We start from the raw sequence: 19533 nt of genomic DNA, 5'->3' as shown, positions 1-19533 counted from the left end.
TGAGATCCCCAGTGTACCTATCACTGCAGTAAGCACTTTAGAGAAAATCTCTTGAGAAGTCAATATATAATCTATCCTAGACAAGGAAGAATGGGCCCTAGAGACATGTGTATAATCTCATTCTTCCAGATGGAGTATTCTCCACAGATCTATGAGCCACAGATTTTTATAGAGATATACAACTCAGGGCTAGCTGTTTAACCGTGGAATTGTCTTCACCTGATTAATTGAAGGCCTGATGAGTTAATCAACTTTTTAGGTCATATTAACAACTTTGGTTTTTTTTTAAGTAGTAATGAATCAAATGGAAAGATATCCAAACTTTTGCACATTCCATATTCACTCTTATTATTTTCAGTCAGTTAAAATTGGCAAGTAAACAATAATTTTGCAGAAAAATGTCAGATGTAACTTTGTTTATACATATGGGAGCATGGAAAGATTGACTGTCCTCACACAAATATTCCAGAGAGTATTCAATGGTAATAACATGCAATTTATTGGTAAAAAGACATATTAACCTTTGCTAAATGTGCACTGGTGTTGCGATTGCAGGGGTGCGGTCCCTTGCTCTAGAGGGATGTGAGCTATTGGACCATGGCACAGCTCAGGGAGGAGCCCCAAGACACACACTGTGGGAGGTGAGAGTATCGAAGCACAGGCTGGAGATGGAACAAGGCAGGACCAGAGTCAAGACGAGGAACATCGTGAGCACTGGAACAAGGCAGGCTCAGACTTCCACTGGACCTGCACGCACAGGTGAGACCCAGCAATGGTCTCACCTGTGGTCTCAAGAGTAGCCCTCAAGACCCAGCTGGTCTCAAGAGTAGCCCTCCGGCCACTCGGTAACCCTTCCAGACCTGCTGCTTGGGAACGACGAGTGCGTGAGGCCAGAAGGAGGCTGAGGGCAGGAACATGACGGGACATGGAACTGAGTAACTTGAAACTTGGAAGATTCAGATTCAGGATTCAGGCACTAGTAAGGGGTGAGTGCTGCACCGCAGCGCGCCCTACACAGCCACCTATGGCTGGTCGCAGACTCCAGATGAGAAGACGAAGGCTTGAAGCTGGAAACATGGCGAAGATTCAGGAGAGACCTGCACTGAGGCACGCCCTACACAGCCGCCCATGGCTGGTTGTGGACCACGCTGAGCGGAGTAGGCTCTGGCTTGAGTCTAGGTCATGGACAGAAGCAGGAACAAGGAACTCCAAAGACCAGGAACAGAATTCAAGACTCAGGATTCAGGAACAGATCTCGGCGTTAAAAGCAAGGGCCTTCCGGAGACTTGCACTGCAGACGTGAAGACAGGCCTTGTGCCACAAAGCGTCCTACACAGTCCGCCATGGGTCACGTCCCACGACGGTTGCACGCCAGGAAAGGTGGATAAAAAGGAAACCCGGAAGCAGGATGAAGAGCTGGAAGCGGGAACATCAGGACCAGGACTGGAACACGAAACATCAGGAACATGGAACATCAGGAACACAGGACAGGTGACGAAGGAGCTCCAACGAGGAACAAGACCAGGAACATCCAAAGAATATCCAACGAAGAGCCATCTAGACACGAGACCACGGAGGACCTTGACCAGAGAAGAGACCACAAATAACTGTGAAGATCTGATGCGAAGGCCCCGAGAAGTGGAAGCAGAGCCCTTTTATAGGGCTGGACATGGCAAGGACTGATGACATCATCTGATTGGGCCGTGAGGCTTTTCCCGCCGCTGGCCCTTTAAATATCCAAAAGGGGCATGTGCACGCGCCTATGCAGGGCCTGGGGAAGAAGGAGGAAGTCTGCATCAGCGGCAACCCTGCCTTGAGGAGGTGAAAGCAACGGCGATGGCATTCCAGCCGAGAGAGGACGGAGGTGAGAGTGGCTTCCCTTGCCACACTGAGATGGTCCGAGCAGTGGCGGTCCCTCCTTCTATGCACAGCGGCGTCAGGCTGCGTGGGAGCGGAGGCAAGCAGTGGCAGTCCAGGGCAGCGTAGGCCGCATCAAAGCAGGGGGTGTGGCTACTCGCAGTCGGGGCCCGTGAGCAGCAAGCACAACAACTGGAACTTTGGGGTCTCTTCATCAATAAATTGCATGTTGTTATCATTTGTTTGAGGATAGTCAATCTTTCCATGCTCCCATATGTATAAACATATATCCTCTTGAACGTGGATTATTACTCCTATCTGCTTTCGGCTGTGTGTAACTTTGTACCATGTCAGCTGCTGTTCACTTAGAGATTCACTGAAACATAGAATTTGATCAGGGGTGACTAAACTTTTGCATACAACTGCATGTCTACTCGAGTGTCCAGTGACAACTAGTGGTGTAACTTCTGGGATTTTTGGAGGTTCAAAAAGGTTCAAGTGGGGGAATGTGTGACCCTTGCCCTAATGCTGAGCCCTGTGCTGCTAGTGCCTTGATCTTTAATCTCTTCTTGAACGTCACACAACCTCTACCTGTGTAATGTAATGGGTTGTTTTTCTGTGACCCACTTAAAAAAGAACATATGTTTTTGGATGTCTCATCCTTTATTCTTACTTCTGATTGGAATACGTGACTGATTTTTGCATAGATGAACTGATCTGGAGTTAGGCCAGAAATGAATTCCATTTGCTGAGGAAGTATGTTGCGTTGTTAAGGGTTTTTAAAAAAAATATTTTTCTACTGTCTGACTGATTTTCAAAGGAATCCTTTGGAATTTGATATTATGAAGATGCCTTCTGTTTTGTTTTTGTGAGTTAAATACATTCTAGAAGTACTGAAACCACCCACCAGTTGTAGATTGCAATCCTTATCCCAGGATTTGGATTTGTCAGAGGTGGTAATGCCTGCGAACTGTTGTGTATCTGAAGTTAAGTGTGGTATGGGAGTGTCTGTTCATCTCCAGAGGGGAGAAGAATCTGTTATGAAACGCTGCCCGCGGGTCCTTCCCACGAGCAGGCACTGCTTACCTCTTTGTTGCTTCACCCGACGTGGCACGGACGTCGCCGTCGGGCCCTTCAGTGCGGCCAGAGCCGCGGTCATGAGTCCCTTACTCGGCCTGGAGGCCGCCTCGGATGTTCCTCTTCACCGCAGCCGGAGCCGCGGACTTTCTGTCTTTCCATCGCAGTCGGAAGCCACCGCCGACGTCACTCCTTCGCAGCGTGAAGGCCGCATCCCCGGGCTCGAGTGTCGGCTGGAGCCGCCCCCGGCGCCTCCTGCAGTGGCTGGAGCTGCTGCCATCATCAGGGCCTGCTCTCCAGGCCCAGCCCTGCCTTCTGCACGAGGACATCGGTGCAGGCCACTGTCCGCGGTCCTGCACAAGTTCCTGCTTCTCTCCTAGGCGCCGGCGCGCGCCTCTCTTCAGGATTTAAAGGGCCAGACACAGGAAGTGTGCTGGTCCCACCTAGGGAGTGGACTTCCTCCTCCAGCCCTATAAAGGGCTGCTCCGTCACTTCAGTCTTCGCCTTGCATTGGAGTTACTTCACTCTGGAGGCTCCTGCCTGCCAGAGCTCCGTCAGGTCTTCTTCGTGGAGCTCCTCTTCGTTTCGTCTCGCCATGTCAAGTTATGTCTTCATGCTATGTCTTCGTGCCTGAGGTCCTTGTCCAGGTGTCCTGGTGTTCATCTCCTGCTGTTTCACCTCCTGGTGACCTGCCCTCTTTGGTGTTCACGTCTGTGCTCCTGAGCCTTCTGGTCCTGTCGGTCCTGCTCCCTCGGATGACGTCTTTCCCGGGTTGGAGAGGCCTGCAGGTGGACTGGTGTCCTGAACTCCTGAGCAGTCTCGTCCTGCCAGCCGTGTTGGTGCTTCGGATGACATCGGCTTCGTCGTCGGAGTCCCACCTTGACTGGATCCTTCCTGTGCTTGTCCCGCTCCCAGCATGGTCCGTGACCAACCTCCTCGGGCTGTGTAGGGCGCGCAGTGGGACAGGGTGGTCCGCAACCAGTCCCACGGGTGGACTGAGTAGGGCACCCTGAGAGACAGTGCCAATGTCCTCCTGCCTTGCGTCTTGACTTGTTTGGATTTCAAGTTCCTCGTCATGTCTGTGATGCCGTTGCATCAACCCAAGTCTCGTCTGTGATGCCGTTGCATCAACCCAAGTCTTTGTCTATGATGCCGTCGCATCAATCCTAGTCTGCCATGTCTTTGTGTCAAGGCCCGTCTGCCCTCGACCTCAGGCCAGGCCTGCTGCTCCATGCCGATCCAAGCGGCAGGTCCGAAAGGGCTCAGAATGGTTGGAGGACCATTCACATTTCAACATCATCCTGTTGTTGGTCTTGGGAGCTTGCCGGCCTGGCGGAGGGTAAGACCGTCTGCCATGGTGGATCACGCTGTCAACCCTCGGTTCGGTCCTGGATCCGTCTGGGGTCGGGCTGAGGCCCAAGGGCACACTAACCCTGACGTAACAGAATCTCTGTCCAGTTAAGAAGAAGCCTCTCTGAGCCTGGTCCACTACACCATCTGCTTGACCACCATTTTATTTTTTGAACACACTCATTGGGTGCACAGGATCCTAACACCTTGGCACCTGGTCTTTATTTTACATTGCCTGCTGGGGGTTACATATGTATGTATGTATAGCTGGAGTTTAATCATCCTATTTTGATAATGATCATTACAACGTCTTATTCCCAATGGGGTTGAGTGGCAGGGCATCATTAATGTCCCGTTCCCCGATATTGTACAGGTTCTCAGTCCCAACCGAAAAGCAAATTAAGAGCTCATCCTCTACCAATACCACAGACCCTGCACTAGAAGGAGCACATGAGGATAGATTCCAATAATATTATCACTTATTTGCATAGGAAATTTCTAAGATTACCATTCTCTTACGCTTATGATGAGTCTTTAGGCATTCTAGGATAAATGCACAATGAAGGTACCATAAGATTTCATTATACATTCATCCAAAACCAAAGCAAAAATAATATTTTTATCCTCTTCAAAAACAAAACATGAAAATGGTTTGATTCTTCCTACAAAAACAATCTAAAACTTTATGCAAAATAGTCATCACAGAATGTTGAGAACTGTGCTACTGAATTTTCTAACCCGTGCCACAGAATCTTCCCAGGAGCTACCACAGAAAACTGAGGTTATTGACTCTAGGCTATAAGTTAATACTCTTTAACCAGTCTAATATGAATTAGCCATTTAAGCAAAAAATTGCTGAGATAATGCACAAACATAACATACAGACTACTCTAGTTTTAACACCAACAAGGAAGCTTTCCCATACCTGCTCCTTCTAGATGTAAGATTATTTTAGACCCTACAGAGAAATTAGTCCTGTGATCTGTTTTCTCATCAACCTCCAACAACAGCCACACAGGATAAGATAAGAAAGACAGCATTCTGGTGCATTCTACAGTTCCCATGCCAACCCTGGCATGCCTCACAATGCAGCAGTCTTGAAGTGGCATGACACACCATTTACAGGCACCAACCTGAAGTGCCTCAATTGTCTCAGTCTGATTTTATGCACGCTTTCTCCATACTTTATTTTTCCATAAAACTTACCGTAAATCTCTGTGTGCTTTTTAAACCTACTTTCTTATAGGGAAACTTACCTTATAAGATCATCATATCTGCCCCCAAATGCCCAATAACTTTTGAATCATCCATCCAATTTAATTGATATTTGTACAAAAGATATTGCAGCCAGTGACCTTGACTCATATTTTTCATTTGCCCTCCAAGCCCCTATCTCTTAGAATGCCTTCTTTTTATTATACGGAGACAGGCCAGTTCAATTGAAATCTAAAGAACGCAAGGCTGGCTGCAGTATGAAGGTGGTGGGGGGACAGCCAGAGTTTTTAAATTGTATTTTCAGGAGAGTGCTCTCTCTGTCCCCCCATCATGATCCCTGACCCTCCCTCACAGTCTTTTCTTTCCGCATCCAGCCTGCCCTGCTGCAGTCATCTTTCTTACTGTCCCCTGCCCATACAATCCTCTTCTCCCTCCTTTTGGCTGGCAAGAGGAGAGCAGAGCGTTTTGCCTCATGTGCCTCCTCCATCGGCAGGCTTCAGGTTGAATATGCGGGTTAAAAAAGAAGGCATTCCAGCAGGTGTGGTTGGGTCAGGTGGAGACCTAGTCAACTAGTGCTGAAATTTCAGAGCTAGCCAGCTAAGTTACATAGCTATCCCTGTTCACAGGCATCTCTGGCTTAAATGTAGCCTGCTATGTCATAGCCAGCTAGATTTAGGGTAATGTTCAGCCCCAAATTAGCTTGCTAATTTAAAGGTGAAAATGAGCATAAACTTAGTTGACTTTAAGTAACCAGTGAAGCACCACTTAGCATGTTTTTGAAAATGTACTCCATAACATCTTGTTTCCTTTTTTTTTTCCTTTTTTTTAAAATGTATAGTTTCCCAATGGATATTCTTTAAATGGGATGTCAAATATTTATCCACTGTTTTTTCCAGTTTGAAAAGTTCCAATGAAGTGTCACACATTTCATGAAAATCTGGCTAATCTCAGCTTGTGATGATTTTTCAATGTACTTTCTAATTCTCTTATGTGAAATCATGTAACTTAAAATAAATATATGGAAAAGGAGTTCACTTAATTAAACAGATTTGAACTGAGATGTATTTATTAAGAGATTGATTAGTTGATTACTAAGGAAAACAGATTGACAGAAGACTTGTTTCCAGTTTGGATGAAAAATGATCATACAGATGTTTTATCTTTACTATGTAGTCCTTATGACTGTGGAATACAAACATTAAAATATAGAACTATTATATAAAACATTTCACCCTTTAGAAGAAAAAATTCTTTAAAAGAAAAAGTTGTTTCTTCTTTAGTTTTCATTTGGAACTTTCTTCTCTCTCTCATGCGACTCATTAATTTTCGTGTATCTCATCAGAGAGCCACTGCTTAGTGTCTCTCTCTTACATGAGCTAATAGGACCAGAGGCCTGTTGGGAACAGACAAACTGCAACTCTTGCAAATGATTTGTAGATAAAATACCTTTGGGTCCCATTTAATACTGAGATTTTCCATGTGCAAACAATGAGAGAAAAACCTCCAGGATTAATTAAGATCTTTGCCCATACCAATGCCCTCATTCATAGGGTTGCCAACTCTGAGGAGTGAAAAATCCTGCCACTGCATTCACCTCCTGATCATAACCCCTCCTTCCCAGTGTTCACCCCTTCTTCATCATTATAAAAGGTGGGCTGAGTGATAGGTTATTATGTCACAGAATACATAACACACTTATTTACAAGTATAGAAGATTTTTACTTATAAGTCTGAGAATAAGCAATAAAAGCATACAAGATTAGATTTTTACATTAAGAATATATACAAAGATACTTCCCCTCATAGTTTCCAGTGTGAGTCTTATATATTTTGGGAAAAATGGAAATACAGCACCACAAAACCAAGACCAGTTCATCAGGTACTTTAATATCCAACAAGCCTTTCTTCTGATCTGTTCTTTCTCAGATTACAAACAGTTTGTCTGAAGTTGGTCTTTCTATGTTAATTCTTCTGCCCTTTGCTCTAGAATCTTCTCTGGGCTACTCCCATGTGTTCTTGTCATCTGCTGAGGCGTCAACTGTCTGTCTAATCATATCAGCAACAATTGGGTGGCTAAGTTGCTTCTGTCCTGTTTACCCTGATATCTTCACCATTAGCCTCATGAGTAACTGCTCGTTAATATGTGATCTCATGATTTGTTTCTTCTTACTAGGGAGCTAAGAAAAATGGCATATTTAATCTCAGAACTTATAGGCCTTACGTCAAGCAATTACACTAGCAATATTAGTGATTATCTTTGCTCCACTAATTTCTCTCGCATTCAAAATTCTTCATGTAAACTAAATAATTCCTTAAATAATTTTTCCACAATCATCCACCAAGTATTCACCCCTTTCCCTCAACTCACTCCACCGCCTGCATTAACTCACTTCTTATGCTTCATTTATCTTGCATTCACCCCCTCCTCATGATTTTCCCTAGCATTCACCCCCTCCTCATCTTAGTTGGTCTCACTATTCAGCTCCTTCTCAATCTCTCCTTTCCCTACAACATTCACAGTTTGCCTGGTACTAGCTGGCATTTATAGCTTCCTTCTCCTCTATTTGCCAGCAAGATGAAGTCTGGGGTCTTCCTGAGAACAGAGAAGAGTGGCTGCTGTGAGGTTTGCTGCAGTCCCACGACCCCTCCCAGGGGGGATTGGCCTATCGGGGGATCGGGCATCCCCCGATAGGCCGATCTCTCCAGTCACGTGGTCTGCCGTGCATGGCCGTGACAGAGCTGCGCTCAGCAGACCGCGTGATGTGTCCTGGGCGGCGAATACCCGGGCCGGTCTGACGTTGTGAATCCGCCGCTGACCCGTCCTGTCCCTGCAGCACCACATGCCAGAGACAGGAGTGGGAGGAACTACAGAAAGCACAGCCGCTCTAGTATTCAGCTGTATCTACTACTTCTACTACTACTACAATTACTTAACATTTATATAGTGCTTTGTGAGGGAATCTATAGGAAACTCCCTCAGACTACCTTAAGGGACCAGGCATTGCTGTCTCGCCTGGTCTTCCTTAAGATCCAGATCCACAAGGAATCCTATGTGAAGGGAGGAGCCCTTTACCAGAGTATAAGAACTCAGGACCTGGAAGGGTTGTGGTATGATGGAGTAATTGATTCTTGTGTTTGTTTGTTGCATTGACACACAAATATTGAAAATTACTGTTTAATCATAAGAAAGGTTGAAGACTTCTACATTTCTTTAAATACATTACAATAGACAGTGATATGTTGGAAGATTGACAAGGATTATTGTAGATTCCAAAAGTATGCCATATGATGCTGTCCAACAGATAAAGATGCAGTCGTTGATTGGCTTGTTTAAAAATACTGCAGATGGACATTTGTTGCTATAGACATTTGTTTCTGTGTGGTACAAAATAGTCTTGCTTATAGTCCTGACCATTTCTGGCTAGCAATATCTTATAGCTTGGCTATTCATATGAGAAAAGGACTGAAATATACATTCAATCAGGAAGAGATACTTGTTCCCAATTACCTTTTCAATGGGTTGAGAAAATTATAAAAGAGTGCTACTTATAAGGCAATCCTTGGAGATAAGGAGAAAAAGAAGAAGAAGATCAAAGAGAAGAAGACATTGCTGCATTATGTTTCCCCACATACTGAATTGGTCCATCAGTATCATCTGGAGTGTCAATGCAGAAATGAAAGACAGGAATTTAAAATTACACTATATTATTACTATTCTACCCTTAGAGATCCTTAGAGAATATTATGATAGAAGCTACTTGTACAGTATACATAATGTAAATTCTAATAAGAATGTTTATTCACTGGTTATCATCTGTTATCAAGTTTAACAATATATTTTTCAATGTCCAAAACAATGATAATTCTTCTAACTTTTTCTAGTCAGAATACATCTAAATTTTTATATACAAAGTTAGAAGTAGCTTCTTTTATTAAACTATATTCCCCATGACAGGGTTAAACAGGCCCTGGGGAGCAGGCAGAAAACCAGCTATGTGTGATGCCTCTCTGTTACCTGAACTTTAAGGTGAGCTGCATCATTTGTTTGTTTTGATTTGCACTTCATTTTTCACTGTAAATATATTGCAGAAAAAGGAAACAGCCAGAGTCTGCCTCCTTATTCCTTCTGGCTGTTTCCAAGCACTATCGCAGCAGAAAGAAAAAAAAAACTCTGCAGAGGTTTTTTTCCCCTCTTTTTCTTGAGGCCTCCCAGTTCCACTCTCCCAGAATAACAGGAGTAGCCCGCCTGTGCAGTCAGGGTTCAAGCAGTGGGCCAAGGCTGGACAGGCCGGCAGTTTTGTTTTTTTTTTCACCTTTCCTTCCCCACAGAGAGATTTCCAGTTTGGAGGTAGTTCGATAAGCAGGGAAGTGATCCAGGCCCTTACTAGAGGCCAGCAGCAATTACAGAATGCCCTTGCAAACTCAAATTGATCAGCAACACTATGAGAACAGGTGATGCTAACCCTGATAGCGCAAGCTATGCAAACTGCCTTAACCAGTCCTCCCTTGTCATTTGTTATGAGTCGGGAGGTGGATCCCTGTTCCGAGGTAGAGTCAGCGCTACCCAAAAGGGAGTCAACCCTCTTAGGTCTCTACCGTCGGAGGGCAAGGCCTGATGATGCAGACGTTGAATGAAGATTTCACCCTGGAAGCTTATGATCCCCCCAGGAGGAGCCCGTAGGGACCCAGCCGCTGGGACTTAAGAGACTCCCTGAAGACTGAAGGCAGGTCTGGATGCAGGTGCCTCCTGCAGGTCATGGATTCCAGACAGCTGGCACCTCCAGCAGGTCGTAGACAGTTCAGGAGTGCGAGTCGAAGAATAGTCAAGAGCTGTTCCAAGGGTCGAATTCAAGAGGAGGGTCGTAAGCCGGTCCAGGAGCAAATCAGGAGAGTGGTCCTAAGCCAGTCCAGGAGCAAACCAGGAGAAGGGTCAGAAGCCATTCCAGGATCAAGCCAAGAGAAGCATGAAAGCCGGTCCGAAGGTCAAAAGTCAAGAATCAATCCAACGGGGAGGAGGAGCAGAAGCAGGACAAAGAGCAAAACAAAACCAGGATCACAGAGCTCAGGAACAAACCCAGCAAGGTGCCTCAATACCAAGGCAAGGTCTGAGGAGCAGACCTTGCCTTAAATACCCAAGTCAAGGGAGGAGTAGACAGGAAGGAGCCACGACAATTTCCTGTCGTTGCCCCTTTAAATAAAATCTTCAGCCGTGCGCGTGGCTCTAGCAGACTGAAGGGGGAGGAGTCAGCCCGGCCGAGCAGGATCCATGCGGCCGGGCTCAGCAGTGGCAGCAGCTGCGCAGGGAGCGTCAGAGAGTGCTGCCTGCACCAGCAGGAGCCCTGGAGGAGGACCGAAGCGGCCTGCCAGTACCTGGCCCCGGTTGCGGACCGCCTCAGCCGGAGACTATGATCATGGCAGCGTCTGAGGTGTTTCGCTGCCTCGGGTGAGGAGCCGGCCCGGTTGCAGACCGCTGCGACCGGCGGCCATAATATCATTGACACTACTTAAGAAGACCACGATGGTTTCCTGAAAAATTTTGAATGCTCAGCTCAACTGGCAAATTGGCTAGAGGACAGGTGGGCTACCTTTTTGGGGATTCTATTCAGGAGTAGTCAAGATGCCTTCCAAACTGCCACTTTGGAAATGAGGGCCACATACCAGGAAGTCAAAGCTGCCATCCTAGAGACAGTGGGACTCACCCTGGAAGCCTAATGACAGTGGTTTCGGCAGGGAATTCTTCAAGCTGGGGAAAACTCAAGGAACCTATTCCACAGACTCAAGGATGTTGCTTGGAAGTGGCTGTGCCCAGAAGGGAAGACCAAAGTGGAGGTAGCCAAAGCAGTTCTGTTACAACAGTTCCTAGACAACCTGGAACAGCTTATGTGTTAGTGAATCTGCAGACACCCAAACCTTATGCTGGAAAAGGTGCTGGAAGTAGCGGAGGCTTATTACCAGGCCCAGAACATGCCTGAGTTACCTCTGTTCACAGAGAAGCCACTCAACCCGGGTAGAAGATGACAGAGTCCTAAGAGCCAGAGGCCCTGACAGCCAGAAGTACAGACCCAGCTGGACTTTGCACTTCAACTGCAAACCTCAACCAGACCACCATGTTTCAGCTATGGAGAAAGTCATTTTGCCAGAGACTGTCCCTGAAGGGAAGATGAACCAATGGACATTAATGCTGTGGTCCCACACTTTTGTAATTTTGTGGGTGTCCCCAACCAAGGACTCTCTACTTTTGTTATTGTGATTGAGCTAGATGGTGTGTCAACTCAGACATTAGTGGACTCTGGGACTGTGAAAGTGCTCATATGAAGAGAGTGACGTGAATCCAGATTGACTACAACAGAGTTATGACTTTGGTATGCATCCATGGGGACCAACGGCAGTATCCAATAAGCTGGGTACAACCAAACACCCTGGTCAGCCAAGACAAAATTGAGGTGGGAGTTCTTCCTTTGCTACCCTACTCCATAGTGATAGGACACCTTGAATACTGTGTACAATTCTGGTCGCCGCATCTCAAAAAAGATATAGTTGCGATGAAGGTACAGAGAAGGGCAAGCAAAATGATAAAGGGGATGGAACAGCTCCCCTATGAGGAAAGGCTAAAGAGGTTAGGGCTGTTCAGCTTGGAGAAGAGACTGCTGAGGGGGGATATGATAGAGGTCTTTAAGATCATGAGGTCTTGAACGAGTAGATGTGACGCTGTTATTTACACTTTTGAATAATAGAAGGACTAGGGGGCATTCCATGAAGTTAGCAAGTAGCACATTTAAGACTAATCGGAGAAAATTCTTTTTCACTCAACACACAATAAAGCTCTGGAATTTGTTGCCAGAGGATGTGGTTAGTGCAGTTAGTGTAGCTGGGTTCAAAAAAGGTTTGGATAAGTTCTTGGAGGAGAAGTCTATTAATGGCTATTAATCAATTATACTTAGGCAATAGCCTCAGTAGCATGGGTTCTTCTTAGTGTTTGGGTAATTGCCAGGTTCTTGTGGCCTGGTTTTGGCCTCTGTTGGAAACAGGATGCTGGGCTTGATGGACCCTTGGTCTGACCCAGCATGGCAATTTCTTATGTTCTTATGTTCTATGACATGGCTATCCAAACTTTAAGAGCCTCTTGAACCAGCTCACAATGGGTTCATCCAGCCACAACAATGAAGAATTGGAGTTTCCAGAACTCTTTCCCTTGGATGATCCAGATTTGTATCATAAAGAATCTAAGACTCCTAATTCCCGGAGGCAATGCTGACAGGACAAATACAGTTATGCTGATAATTTAGAGGAAGGGTTTAAGTCAGAGGAAGAACAGCAACCCACCCAGAATGTCTTACTGGACCCCTTTGAGTAAGAAAAGAGGGGTGACCCGAAGAGCTTCCGACAGGCCTAGAGGGAGGATGAATGCTTTAAGTGTATCCAGGAGCATATACAGAGGGTGGATGGAAAGCTAGTCCCTAGAGCTCAGGTTATAGACCCTATTCCTCCTTATTTTGTGATGAAAGGGGACCTACTTTATTGAGTCACAAAGGGAAGTGTAGAGCAGGAATTGATAGAACAACTCTTAATTCTCAAATCATATCTCCAGAAGGTCATGCAACTAGCCCATAGCTACCTTCTGGGGGGGAAGACCCAAGAGAAAATATTGGCATAGTTTGATTGGCCGGGCTTACATAAACAGGTTGACTTGTATTGCCGGTCCTGCCCTACTTGCCAACTCACAAAGCCTGGCAATGTACGGGCAGCACCTTTCATAACCATGCCCATAATAAAGACCCCTTGTGAAAGGGTGGGCATGGACCATGTGGAATCAGTAGAGAGATCTACGCAAGGAAATAAGTACATTCTCATCATTCTGGACTATACCACAAGATATCCAGAGGCAGTACCATTATGGAATATGAAGACCCTGATGGAGGCGACTGCCATAATGGAGGTTTTTTCATGACTTGGGCTGCCTAAGGAAATCCTGATGGATCAGGGAACCCCATTCATGTCCAGGTAATGAAACAACTCTGCACCTTGCTCAAGGAAAATTCTGCATAGCTCAGTATATCATCCACAGACTAATGCTTTTGTTGAGCCCTTCAATCAGATACTTAAACAAATGTTGAGAAAATTTGTGGATGAAGACGGAAGAACTGGGATGCATTGCTATCCGATGTGCTGTTCACAATCAATGGGGTTTTCCCCTTTTGAGTTATTGTATGGGAGGAGACCAAGAGAAATCTTGGACATAGCTCGCGAGACTTGGGAAGACAAAAGGAACCCATTCTCCGATTGCAGGATTGCCTAAAAAAGGCTGGGGAAGTAGCTTGCCTATGCCTAGAGAAGGCTCATGCTACCCAAGCCTGAGGTTACAATTGCCCCAAGGTCCAAAGAATATTCCAGCCAGGGGACTGCGTTCTTGTCGTCCTGACATCTTTGGAAAGCAAGCTGTTAGCCTGTTCTCAAGGACCATATGAAGTTTTGGAGAAAACAGGATCCATGAATTACAAAATAGCCCAGCCAGATAAACAAAAGAAAATTCAAATCTACTACGTAAACCTCCTGAAGAAGCGGGTTGCACAGAAGTGAGAACTGGTACAAGAAGGAGAGTTTGGTACAGAGATCGGACCTGAAGTGGACTGAACCCCGATTCTTTTCGGAGAGCAGCTGTCTACTACCCAGACAGTTGACTTAAATCAGCTGGTGGAGAAAATAAGAAGATCTTCTCTAATTTACCAGGTTGTACCACCTGGTGCAACATGACATCATTACGCCTTCTGGAGTTGTTGTGTGGCAACAACCCTAGTGGATTCCTGAGGTCAGGCACCGCATCATTGAGACCAAAGTGAACGAGATGCTCTGGTTTGGGGTTATAGAGGAATCTAACATTGATTGGTCCTCACCCATATTGTTGGTACCAAAGCCAGATGGGAGCTTAAGGTTCTTCATTGACTTTAAAAAGGTCAACGAGGTCTCAAAACTCGACACGTACTGGGTGCCACAAGTGGATAAACTGCCCAATTCATTTCTACCCTAGACCTTACAAAAGGCTATTGGCAGGTACCTCTCACACCTGCGGTGGAGAAGACTGCGTTCTCAAAGCCAGGTGAAATTTTCCAATTCATTGTCCTTCCTTTTGGATTCCATTGCACCCCTGCAACGTTTCAATGCTTGGTCGACTGCCTCCTCTGCCCACATCAAGGGTACACAGCCACTTACTTGGATGACGTCGTGGTGTATAGCCCAGATTGAAAAACACATCTGAGCCAAATCCAGGCCATGTAATCAGTCCAAGGAAAGCAGGACTAACAGCTAACCCTAAAAAGTGCTTGCAAGAAAAACGTGAGGGCAAGAAGTCCAGTATCTTGGCTATACCCTGGGAAAGGGCAAAGTCCATCCACAGACCATAAGATCGAGGTGATCATCCGGGTGCCAGTCCTGCAAACAAAAGTAAAAGGGAAAGTGTTTCTAGGCCTCATAGGTTATTACAGAAGGTTTATCTCCAATTACTTGGAGAAGGTGGAGCTTCTTACAAGGTTATTGTTTAAGAAAGCACCAGAGAAGGTCCAGTGGTCAGCAGAAGCAGAGGAGGCCTTCCAGGCTCTGAAAGAGGCGCTGTGCTCTGAACCGGTCCTAATAAGTCTGGATTTTGCCGAACCCTTCAAGGTGCAGACCAATGCCTCAGAAGTCGGATTGGGAGCAGTCTTAATCCAAGAGAAGAATGGCCAAGAACATCCTGTAGCATACATTAGCTGGAAGCTGATGCTGTGCGAGAGGCATTACTCATCAATTGTGAAGGAGGTCTTGGCAATCAAGTGGGCTGTAGAAGCCTTGCATTTTTACCTGCTGGGATGGCAGTTCACACTTGAAACGGATCACCAATTGATCCTATGGATAATTGGAAACAAGGAGTCCAATGCAAGAGTGATGAGCTGATTCCTGGCCCTACAGTCCTTCAACTATAAAATACGACAAAGGGCAGGTAGGGAAAGCACCAATGCAGATTTCCTGTCTAGAGGAGCAGGCACTCACCCCAACAAAACTAGCTTAAGAGACTGGGCACATCTGTCTCGCCCAATCTTACTTAAGATCCAGATCCACAAAGAATCCTGGGTGAAGGGCGGAGCTCCTCACCAGAGTATAAGAATTCAGGTCCTAGAATGGTTAAACAGGCCCTGTGGAGCAGGCACGAAGCCACTGTATGAGAAAATTTGGTATGTGTGATGTCTCTTATTACATGAACTTTAAGGTGAGCTGTATCATTTGTTTGTTTTGCTATGCACTTCGTTTTTAACTGAAAATTAATTGCACAAAAAGGAAACAGCCAGCGTCTGTCTTCTTATTCTTTCTGGCTGTTTCCAAGGTGCATTTGCTCAAGTTACTGTTGTGCTCTGTGGCCGTGGCGCCCCACGACCGCGTTCCCCTACCTGACTCTCAGGCCATGGAAGCCCCGGGGGAAGGCTCCGACTCGGGCCCGTGCTGCCCGCTGCAGGGGAAGCCATCCTGCTTCCCTCAGCGCGTCTCTCTTCCACCGGGGAGACCCAAGATGGCCGCCGCCATGAGATCCAAGATGGCCGCCGTCAACTCATTTGCATTTAAAGGGACCTGGTCCCTTTAACTAGACTCACCTGCTTCCAATGATCCAGAGCAGAGGAAGTATTTAGGGAGGCTTCCTCTGCTCATTCCTTGACTTGGCAACGTCTCTTGCGAGTGTTGTTTGAGTCTGCTTGCCTTGGTGAGTTCCTGCTTCTTGCTCCTGTTACGTCTTGGTGTTCTCTGGTTCCTGACTTCGGATTGGCTTACGGTGATTCTCTGGCTCCTGACCTTGGCTTGGCTTACGGTGATTCTCTGGTTCCTGACTTCGGATTGGCTGACGGTGATTCTCTGGCTCCTGACCTTGGCTTGGCAAGCGGTGATTCTCTGGCACTTGACGTTGGACTGGTGAGCGTTGACCCTCTGGTATATGACCTAGGACTTCTTCACGACTCTGTCTCCAAGGGCCCACCTAAGTCCCAGCGGCCCGGGTCCCTACGGGCTCCTCCTGGGGGGACCGCAGGCTTCCAGGGCGAAGCTCCAGTTAGCCTTTGCACCGTTGCCTGACCTTTCGAGGTCCACCTAAGTCCCAGCGGTCGGGTCCCTATGGGCTCCTCCTCCTGGGGGGACCGCAGACCACCAGTGGTGAAGACACAGCACCTCGTCCTGACTCCTCATCGCCTCCGTGTTCACCTCATCCTCCAGTGCCAAGGGTCGACTGGTCCTACCTCCTATCCTGCCTAGCCACCCGACGAGAGAGCCTACGGACCGTCCGGAAGGTAGACCATCCTCTCGTCGGCCAAGGGTCCACAAGGCCGAACATAACAGTTACCACAGGCTCTTCTTGCATACGCTACAGGGGAAGGAAAGGAGGAGGCAGGAGAATGGGCAGCTTTCTCTGAAGTGCTTCCTCCTGCTTATAATTCATTTTCAGATTGCCAGTTTTGAACTTGCCCCAGCAGCCATTCTGTACTGATAAAAACTGGTCTCATAAAAACTGGGTCCTTACAATGTCAATTGCTTTATATCATATAAAGATGCTACATTTGAGGGTTCGTGTGAGCGGGAAAGGTATAAATTGGTTTTAATAGATCTTCATTCTGCAGAATTCCTGAGTTGTTTAAATAGGCAATATCAGGAGATAGTCAGCTTGTTTAATTTGTTTTCTAGATGCAAAAAATATTCAGGATGGCTTGGGGAATATAATTTATTGCAATTTCTGAATTTCATAGCGTAGAGGCCTTCATGAATGGGACACTTCATGTATAATATAAGATCTTCAGAGTCTGCTATTAAACTTTCTCACAGGTGATGGGAAGGTTGCCAGAAAGCTCCATGTTATAATTTCTCTCCGAAAGGCCAGACTCTCCGAAAGGCCAGACTGCAGAATGGAGTAAATCAAGCCTGTATCTAATGACATGGAGCTTGTTAACAACCCTAATGGCAAATGAGATCTTTATTTTTTTATTTTTGCACGCCACAATATATATGCTAAACAGAGATATGGAGGTCCATATTCAAAAGCATTTAGCCGGCTGACTCACAAGTTAGCCAGCTCAATGAATATTTGGGCACATATCCAGCTAAATTCTAGCCGTCTAATAGGTTAGGTGGCTAGAATTTAGCCACCTAAGTTAATGGTGTTCTAAGGGTGTAACTGGGAGGAGTTGAGTTAGCAGGCTAAGTTAACTGGATAACTCCAGTATTCAGAGTTTGCCGGATGATTTAGCCAGCTAAGTCTGGTCAGGCCAAAGAGCTGTCCTAAAGTTAGGGAGTTAGATGGCTAACTATAACTTTAAGATAGCTGGCTATATTCAATAATGCTGTTTCACTACTGATTATATCTATAATATTATATCTGACTACCTTTGCTAGCCGGGCTGTCTAACTAGTTCTTCATGTTTACTGTGGTGTAGCTGATCTGTGATTTTAGATCACATCTGCTTAGTTTATGAGTTCAGTTTTTGTTTTTTTTTACACAATCAGGTACTGCATAGAGACAATGGAATAGAGAAGTTCAAACTTCTGCCTATTTTAATGATTTCATTCTTCTTGGTTTCAGACAGATTTATTAACTCCTTCTCTGTTAAGGGAACATGTTGTGGTAACAAGTAGAAATCCATTGCAAACCAGAAATCCAATTCAAACATGCCATGTGACACTGGCATGTTTGAATTTTGTGTATTTCCTCATACAACTGTTTTTAGGTCACTGTCATTATCTTTTGTACCACAGCAACCCGACATACTAGAAACTAACAAATACATTTGTTGCCTACTTGCTGCCTATGTTCGGATTGGTGTGAGCAGATAACCAAATGCCTCCATTGTGTTTCAAGCACTCTTTTTGTTTTTGGAAATCCAGCTCCATCAGACATAGCCTGTACTGGGCTATGACTCTGAGTCTTCATTTTCTACTTCCTCCCAACTCTCTTAGCCCAATCATTGCAGCAACAAGCCTCATCTGGTAGACACACCCGTGGCTGCTTCCAGAGCACTGTAGAGTGGGCCCTGAGTTATTGGATTTGGCATTTGTACCAACCAGTGACTTGGGATTCTTTAAACAAGAGATTTTGCTGGTAACTATTTCAGTGTAATACTCTCCAGATAGACAATTGAGCAATAATATGGTTTGTCTCAGTTTTAAATGAGATCAAACTTTGAAAGATACTTGACTTTATTAATACTGTGGCTCTGCTGCATTAGTTAAACAGATCAGATTAGCTGAGTCTTGGTAGCACTTATTTTGCGTGGCTGGACTGAATCTTTGGAATGTCTTACCCGATAGCCTCAAAGTGAAAACATCTGTAATGATATTCTGAAAATTATTGAAGATGCACATATTTTCTCAGGCTTTTAGTGATCTTGCTGGAGATGGCTGGTTCTAATAAATTATGTAGAATGGGATGTCTGATTCATTGCAAAGTCACTGGAGTGAATACGGTCATTATGGTTTTTAGAATATCACTCATGGTTGGCGCTGTAAATGATTTTTATGTATTGTTATGTTTTGTGTTTATATGTTTATTTTTATTATTTTATGACTGTTGATTATGCTACCCACCTAGATGTGGTGATAGCACTGGAATCAAGTCATTTTAAATGAATGAATGAATAAATAAATAAAAAAAATACTGATTGATTACTGTACAGATATATATAATCCCTAAATGATCATGCTAAAGTTTTGTGCTTCTTGTTTACAGATTAATTCATGTGATGAGAATCTGAGCAAGTGCTGTGAGCTAATTGAACTGAACTCAAAAGTTCAGGGACAGCTTTTCACAATCCTCAGTATGACAGCCAGGCAAGGTGAGCAGTAGTTGTGTCCTGTGTATATGACAGCTAATAGATATTGTAATTCGCTTAACATTGTTTCTTCTCTGCTTTTGATTGCATGTGAGACTGTGACATAGAGATGCCCAGAGTCCCATACTAAAATGGATGTTTTTTTTTTTGACTAGACGGTTTTCTCCTGTTCTTTTGGGCTTCCAGGGCTGAAGTTTGGTAATAT

At 45.4% G+C, this 19533-nt stretch overlaps 2 protein-coding genes across 5 annotated transcripts in view; one reads left to right on the top strand and one right to left on the bottom strand.

Moving 5' to 3' along the window:
* SGCB (sarcoglycan beta) overlaps positions 1-5233 on the bottom strand; it is a 112923-nt gene extending 107690 nt beyond the window's left edge. The window contains exon 1 of the mRNA XM_029587844.1: positions 5210-5233. The gene's annotated coding sequence lies outside the window, so the exon portion shown is untranslated. The remainder of the gene's footprint in view (positions 1-5209) is intronic.
* The window catches only part of SPATA18 (spermatogenesis associated 18), a 274302-nt gene that overhangs the window by 23722 nt on the left and 231047 nt on the right, over positions 1-19533 (top strand). For all 4 annotated transcript variants that reach the window (XM_029587820.1, XM_029587806.1, XM_029587829.1 and 1 more), the window contains exon 2: positions 19226-19331. In XM_029587820.1, coding sequence (XP_029443680.1) covers positions 19226-19331 — 106 coding nt within the window. The remainder of the gene's footprint in view (positions 1-19225; positions 19332-19533) is intronic.

The sequence above is a fragment of the Rhinatrema bivittatum genome, chromosome 1 (genome assembly GCF_901001135.1).
Source record: "Rhinatrema bivittatum chromosome 1, aRhiBiv1.1, whole genome shotgun sequence".
Lineage (NCBI taxonomy): Eukaryota > Metazoa > Chordata > Amphibia > Gymnophiona > Rhinatrematidae > Rhinatrema > Rhinatrema bivittatum.
The sequence above is the reverse complement of the archived record's forward strand: the minus strand, read 5'-3'. Positions and strand labels throughout refer to the sequence as shown.